This window comes from Psittacula echo (assembly GCF_963264785.1).
Source record: "Psittacula echo genome assembly, chromosome: 2".
NCBI lineage: Eukaryota > Metazoa > Chordata > Aves > Psittaciformes > Psittacidae > Psittacula > Psittacula echo.
The window spans coordinates 160,359,015-160,366,263 of NC_137737.1; the positions used below are offsets into that span (position 1 = coordinate 160,359,015).

The 7,249-nt window shown below is 60.0% G+C and overlaps 1 protein-coding gene across 1 annotated transcript; it reads right to left on the reverse strand.

Annotated features, from left to right (window-relative positions):
* Positions 1-816: 816 nt before the first annotated feature.
* NAPRT (nicotinate phosphoribosyltransferase) lies at positions 817-6,609 on the reverse strand. The gene is made up of 13 exons (XM_080611126.1): positions 6,384-6,609; positions 5,509-5,636; positions 5,322-5,404; positions 5,012-5,142; positions 4,819-4,934; positions 4,194-4,387; positions 3,321-3,461; positions 3,110-3,194; positions 2,809-2,889; positions 2,062-2,164; positions 1,787-1,944; positions 1,431-1,538; positions 817-1,308 (listed from the first exon to the last, which is right to left on the reverse strand). Exons 1-13 carry the CDS (start codon positions 6,568-6,570, stop codon positions 1,249-1,251), a joined length of 1,575 nt encoding a protein of 524 aa, XP_080467252.1. The 5' UTR covers positions 6,571-6,609; the 3' UTR covers positions 817-1,248.
* Between the last annotated feature and the right edge of the window lie 640 nt (positions 6,610-7,249).

Here is a 7,249-nt window from a genome sequence, read left to right on the forward strand (position 1 = left end):
CAGGTGGGTGGTTGGGCATTTGCCTCTTGTCCTCGCTCCACCTTTTCCATGGGTATGTGACACTTTTGGGTCTGTACATTTTACAAGCTCAGGGGAAAGGATTTATTATCTCCCTGACACAGATTCAACATGGAAACATGGAAAGGTTTGGCTTGGAAGGGATCTTAAAGCTCATCCAGTTCCAAACCCCTGTCACGGGCAGGGACACCTTCCTCTAGAGCAGGGTGCTCCAAGTCCCTGTGTCCAACCTGGCCTTGAACACTGCCAGGGATGGGGCAGGGAAATCAAGTCTCTGCAGGTTTCTTTCCCATTCCATCCCCAGTTTTTCCTGACCCTGTTTTGCTGAGGCCTTCAACCACTCATTGCCCCTACCCCAGTGGAGCTGCAATGGGATTTTCATTGGAATTAGGTTCATAGAACCATAGAATAGCATAGCATCCCCATAGGATGTCACGTGGCAGCTGACGGTCACCCCCAGCTGCTCTCATAGCTCAACACTTGTTTTTCATGCCACCTTTATTCAGTCATAAACAGTGAAGTGAAGGATGTTACATTCCAGTTGAAGGCCACAAGTGTTTGGAAGGACCAGGACAGCCCTGTGGGGTGGTTATAGTTGGGTAAAGGCTTTTATTTAACCTCTTGCATAGAATAAAGCTAATTCCAGGGATTAAGGAACATCAGGTTGCAAAGTGCAGGTGCCAATGTGGAGTTGGCATCAACCAGAAGGTGACCTCCACCCCCATATAAAATAGGAAGAGATGGAATGTGGCCACAGAGCCAAAGCCTAAAGAGAAAGGGCAAAGTGCATCTGCCAGGGATGTCCCAGAGGCCATTCCCATGGTAGGACCCCTTCTTGTGCACTTAGGACTTGGTTTCTGGTGCCACTGAGGAGCTTCAGTGTGAGCTGCCACCACTGAAGGTGCAGGGCTGGCATGGTGTTAGGCACGGTGGGCACTGCTGCCACAGCAGAAGGCACAGGGGTTGCAGGAGCATTGGCGTTGGCAGCACCATCATGGGAGAAGGTGCAGGGTCACCAGGGTGGGCAGGGAAGGACCATCCCTTCCAGAAGGATCTCCCAGCTCCACCTGCCTCATCCCAGCTTTAGGTTCTCTGGGTGCTCTTCCAGTTCCTGCAGGGTCTTCAGCTGAGCACCACACAGCTGTTGAAGCCATTGATCCCAATGTAGTCACTTGGCCTTCAAAAGAGGGTGAAGAGCTGGTCCCAAGCAGGGGATGAGCAGGGACCTCCTCACTGGCTGGCCTGCTGCAGCACGGTGAGGAGCTGGTGCAGCTTCTCTGTCACAGCCACCTACATGGGAGCAGGAGTGGACAATGAGCCCTATGGGGATGTGCAGCCCCATCTCCATGCTCTGGCCACCAGTGCTGGGCAGGGCTCCTGGCTGTGGATTGATGGTGCCATAATGGACATACCAGGTAGGGCTGTGGGTCATGGAGCCGGCGGTGAGCGGGGTTGAGGAGGCTGAGGGACACCTGAGCGTGGGTCCTCACCTCGGTCAGGCTGGGCAGGGGCTCACACACCTGCAAGGATAGAGATATATCACCAGGACCATGGGGGGAGATGGTCACCAAGCCCCAATCCCCAGTGAGTCAGCTCCAGGCTGAACTCTGATGGCACCATGTGCTTGGTGGCACCTTGGTTGGAGCAGGGACCATCTCAGCTGCAAGGAAACACAGGGATTTAACCGTTTGATCCGTGGTGGCCAAGACAGCACCACCCTGGCTTGGTCCTTCACCCAACATGAAGGACCAGCAGAGCCACCCCTGACCTGCCCATCTCTGAAGTAGGTGCGATGGAGGGGCTCCACGGTGGTGGGCACGACCTTGCTGGTCTCACCAAGCTGCCCCAGGACACGGACCACCAGCTCCTGCCCTGCGCTGGGTGAAGGCTCCTCCTCCAGAGCCATGAGGTCCATGAAGGGGTGACCTGCAGGGGGACTGTGTTAGAGACCAGGGTGCACAGGACATCAGGGACAGGGTGATGAAGCAGGAGTGGGGACACAGGTTAAGGGGGCAGGACAGTGACAAGGATGACCCAACTCACCAGCAGCATCAGAGAGCCGATAGATGATCTTACTCCCTGGGATTGTCATCTTCTCCTCATCTTCTGTGAGCTTCAGGCATGGGGAGCCATTGACCTCCACCAGCTGCAGGAGAAGGCAATTAAGGGCATGGGCACCTTATTTCTGTCACAGGCACCAATTCAGGGTGGTGCTGAAGACCTGCTGAGCACTGTGCCCTCTGTGAGTGTCCCCATGAGCTGGGGAGGGCACTGGTGCAGCACCCAGCTGAAGAAATGATAAAAGAACCCTGAATCCACCCCAGAGTTGGACATTTGTCTGCAAGCTCCTCACTGCAGTGCTCTCATCAATGTTACATCCATGAAGGGGAGACCTGAGAGCAGCTCCAGTGCCTAAAGGGGCTGCAGGAAACCTGGAGAGGGGCTTGGGACAAAGGCCTGCAGGGACAGGCCAAGGGGAATGGCTTGAACCTGCCCGAGGGGAGACTGAGATGAGCTCTTAGGCAGAAGCTCTTTCCTGTGAGGGTGCTGAGGCGCTGGCCCAGGGTGCCCAGAGAAGCTGTGGCTGCCCCATCCCTGGCAGTGTTCAAGGCCAGGTTGGACACAGGGGCTTGGAGCAAGCTGCTCCAGTGGAAGGGGTCCCTGCCCGTGGCAGGGGTTGGAGCTGGATGATGGATCCCCCTTCACTCCTCATCCCCAGCCTTGCAAAGCCCAGGAGGTACCAGGGAGCCCCCCAGCCCAAGCAGGACCAAGAGCTGCTGCCACCTCTACCTTGTAGACACAGCCCAGGGATGGCTGCAGGGGACAAGTCACCAGGTTGGTCCCGATGCCGATCATGTCGATCTCACTCCCCTGGTGCAAAGGGAAGACAGGGATCACCAAAAGCCCATCGCAACAAGAGCCATGGGGCACAGCTCTGCCCGTAGCTGTGTGTCTGTCCATCCATCCCACTCAAAAAGCCCTGGTTTTCCTACCCTGGAAACATTTCTCTGCTCTCACCCAGGGAGAATGTCCCCGGTGACTCACATCCACCCCAAACCTCAGCCAAGGCCATGGTGAGGAGCCACCTCACCTCCCTGCTGAACTCCTCCAAGCTCTGCTCACTGATGTCATTGCTGACAGCGATGGGGATGGTCTCAAACCAGGGCACTTGGAAGCTGGTGAGGAACAAAGGATGGGGTAAAGGGTTTGGGGGACCCATAACTCCGCTCCCATCACCCCCATGACCTGGGTGGTGAAGCCAGGACCAGTGGCACCCAGCCCGGGGCTGGTGCGGGACTCACTGAGCACCACAGGCTCGCAGCACCCGGCGGATCTCCTTGGACTGCTTGGCCAGGTCCCCGCTGTCCAGGCGCACGCCGATGGCGCGGTACCCCAACTGCTGCAGGGCCAGCGCCACCGCACAGAAGTTGGGCAACCCACTCCTGGGATGGAGGAGGAGAGGGTTAAGGTCCATTGGATTGTGGGACAGGGACCTAGGATGGATCCAGCAGGTCCATCAGGCAACAGCGAAGCTTGGGAATGCTGCAGGTGGAAATCCAACAGCTCCATGTCCTTCTAATGTTGACATGGAGCTGTTGGAGCAAGTCCAGAGGAGGCCATGAGGATGCTCAGGGGCTGCAGCACCTCCCATATGGAGAGAAGCTGAGAACATTGGGGCTGTTCAGCCTGGAGAAGAGAAGCTGCGTGGAGACCTCAGAGCAGCTTCCAGTGTCTGAAGGGGGCTACAAGGATGCTGGAGAGGGACTCTTCATGAGGGACTGTAGTGACAGGACAAGGGGTGATGAGTTCAAACTGAAACAGGGGAAGTTCAGGTTGGGGATAAGGAAGAAATTCTTCCCTGTGAGACACTGGCACAGGCTGCCCAAGGAAGTGGTAAATGCTCCATCCCTGGCAGTGTTCAAGGCCAGGCTGGACACAGGGGCTTGGAGCACCCTGCTCCAGTGGAAGGGGTCCCTGCCCGTGGCAGGGGTTGGAACTGGAGGAGCTTTAAGGTCCTTTCCAACCCAAACCATTCCATGGTTCTATAAAGGCAGAATTCACCAGTGCAGGGATCTATGATTCTATCCTTGCTTGAAGGCCACCAAGCAAGGAGGGATGTGCCCATCCCCTCTGCCACAGGGACAAAGCCACCCTGTGGGACCTGGCGTTCTCACCTCCTCACACAATAGGTGTCGAGCAGCCCCTGGAAGTTACCGGGGAAGGTGATGGCGTAGGACACGAACGCAGCCAGTTCCCCCTGGTTCGCCCTCTCAGGAGGGGTCTGCAGCAGCTCACACACCCGCTGCAGCCACGACACGGCCAGGGCCAGGAGATCCACTGGCTCTCCTCCCGCCCGCGGCAGCACCTCCTGCCCGGGGAACGTGGGCTTTGCATCCTCCACGGTGCCAGGAGCAAGGCCATGGGCAGAGCATCACATCCCCATCTCCATCCTCATTGCATCCCCATCCCATCCCATCTCCATCCCAACCTCCATACCATCCTCCTCTTATCCCTATCCCATCTCCATTCACATACCATCCCTATCCCCCCTCTATTCCCGTGCCATCCCTAATCCCATCTCCATTCCCATACTATTGCCACACCATTCCTGTCCCCATCCCATATCCATTCCCATACCATCACCATCTCATCCCTATCCCATCTCCATTCCCATACTATCCTCATCCCCATCTCATTCCCATTCCCACCTCCATCCCCATCCTCATCCCATCCCTATCGCTATCTCCACCCTATCTCATCTCCATCCCATCCCCATCCCCTGCCCACAGCGACGCTCACCCGGGGCTGCACCTCCTCCAGCGAGGTGAAGGACATGATGAAGGAATGGGCGATGGTGCCACGCACCGGGATGCCGTAGAGCTTCCCCGCCAGGACATTGCTGGTGCTGTCGAAGCCTGTGAGGAGGGATGGGGTGGACACACCAGTAATGACATGGCCACGGTGCCACCGGGCACCACAGGGCATCACTCACCCCCAATGTAGGAGTACTTGGACGCTGAAAGGGCACCATCCGGCCCCTGAGCACGGCGCAGCCCCATCTCTATCAGCTTCACGTCTGGACCAGCAAGGAGACGGAAGCGGGCAGCGTTCGTGGCCACCAGGCTATGGGAGGAAGGGCCAGGTCACACCAAGCCAGGCTGAACACGGAGCCAGCACACAGCCGAGAGCAGGTGGGCTTCAGGACCTTCTCCACTCAACCACATGGATGGGACCACCATGGGACCAGGAGGAGACGATGCCATCCCCAGCAGCGGGGTGCGCGGAGCAGGACGTGCCCCTACCTGGCGTAGTTGACCAAGCACAGCAGCATGGTCTCCAGCAGCTGCACCACCAGCAGCGGCCCCTTCACCTGCAGGAACGGGACCTGCGAGGACACCTCAGCGCTGAGGTCCCGTCCTCCCCAGGGACGCGGGAGCCGGCGGCCCCACAGCCCCTCCAGAGCACGGGAGGGGAGCGAGCAAGTCCCACCCTGGGGAAGACGACGGAGCCCTCCGGCACGGCCGACACGGTCACCTCGGAGGCGTCCAGCGTGGACAGGTACTCGAAGAAGGCGTCCTCGGTGGTGCTGGGCAGGACGGAGCGCAGGTAGGCAACGTCTGCAGGGGCAGAGCGCGGTGAGGACTGGGGCTGGGGGTGCCCCAGGACATGTCCCATATAGGCAGGGGCACGACCCAGCACCCAGTAGGAGATGTGATGAGATAAGGGGTACCCTGGCCCCCAAGTCCCCGCTGACCGAGTCCCCTCTGTTCTCATGGAGGGTGTCCCAGGGCCTCCTGCGTTTCCCTGAGGGTTGCTCATGTTCACTGCCCCCTCACGTCCCACTGGACATCGAATCATGGAATGGTTTGGTTTGGAAGGGACCTTAAAGCTCATCCAGCTCCAACTCCTGCCATTGGCAGGGACCCCTTCCACTGGAGCAGCTTGCTCCAAGCCCCTGTGTCCAACCTGGCCTTGAGCACTGCCAGGGATGGGGCAGCCACAGCTTCTCTGGGCACCCTGTGCCAGGGCCTCAGCACCCTCACAGGGAAGAGCTTCTGCCTAAGAGCTCATCTCAGTCTCCCCTCTGGCAGGTTCAAGCCATTCCCCTTGGCCTGTCCCTACAGGCCCTTGTCCCAAGCCCCTCTCCAGGTTTCCTGCAGCCCCTTTAGGCACTGGAGCTGCTCTCAGGTCTCCCCTTCAGGAGCCTTCTCTTCTCCAGGCTGCCCCAGCCCAGCTCTCTCAGCCTGGCTCCAGAGCAGAGCTGCTCCAGCCCTCGCAGCAGCTCCGTGCCCTCCTCTGGCCTCGCGTCCCTCCGGTGCCTCTGCCCCCCCCCCCCCCCCCAGCGCTCCCCGCCCCGCACGCACCCGCGTTGGAGAAGCGGAAGGCCCGCAGGCAGCGCAGCGCCTCGGCCAGGCCCGCGCCCAGCGCGAAGGAGCCGCCGAAGGGCCCGCGGCGGAAGAAGAGCTCGGCCGCGGCCGGGGCGCGGTGGCGCCGGGCCCGCCAGTGCCCGTAGGCCATGGTGAGCTGGTAGAGGTCGGTGAGCGGAGCCATGGCCCCGCGCGGGGCAGCCTGGGAGCGGCGGGCGGGACGCGGCGGCACGGAGGGAGGAGGAAGGGAGCCGGGGCACGCGGGGCAGGGGACACCGGACACCACCGGTAACAGGACGCGTCCAGCGAGGGCAGCAGCCGCAGGGATGGCAGAACACCGGGGTGCAGCACGTTGGGACACTGCATACAGGGATGGCAGCAGAGAGGGGAAACAGGGCACACGTGGCACCAGGGATGGCAGCGCACGGGGACACCCAGGGCACAGGACACCAGGGATGGCAGCACATGGGTGAACAGGACACACAGGGATGGAGCCGCTGGGGACACGAGGCACGCAGGGACATAGGGATGGCAGCACAGAGAGGGGACAGGGCTTGCGGGGACATAGGACACAAGGATGTCAGCATAGAGGGGAAATGAGGCACAGGGATGGCAGCACACGGGACACACAGGGATGGCAGGATGCAGGGCACTGTGGATGGCAGCACACAGGGACATGGGACACACATGCACCAGGGGTGGCTGCACACAAGGGCACATGGGGATGGCAGCGCAGAGAGGTCACTGGACACCATGGATGGCAGCACCCAGGAGGCACATGGGACACAGGGTACCCAGGACACCCAACATCCCTAGCACCAGGCATATGGGACACTGGTGGCTTAAGGGACAAATGGCCCAGG

Coding starts and splice junctions, on each gene's coding strand:
- NAPRT (XM_080611126.1), bottom strand. CDS start 6,570: ATGGCTCCGCTCACCGACCTCTACCAGCTCACCATGGCCTACGGGCAC. Junction 5,637..6,383: donor CTTCCGCTTCTCCAACGCGG/GTGCGTGCGGGG, acceptor CTGCCCCTGCAG/ACGTTGCCTACCTGCGCTCC. Junction 1,539..1,786: donor CCTACTTCAGAGATGGGCAG/GTCAGGGGTGGC, acceptor CTATCCTTGCAG/GTGTGTGAGCCCCTGCCCAG.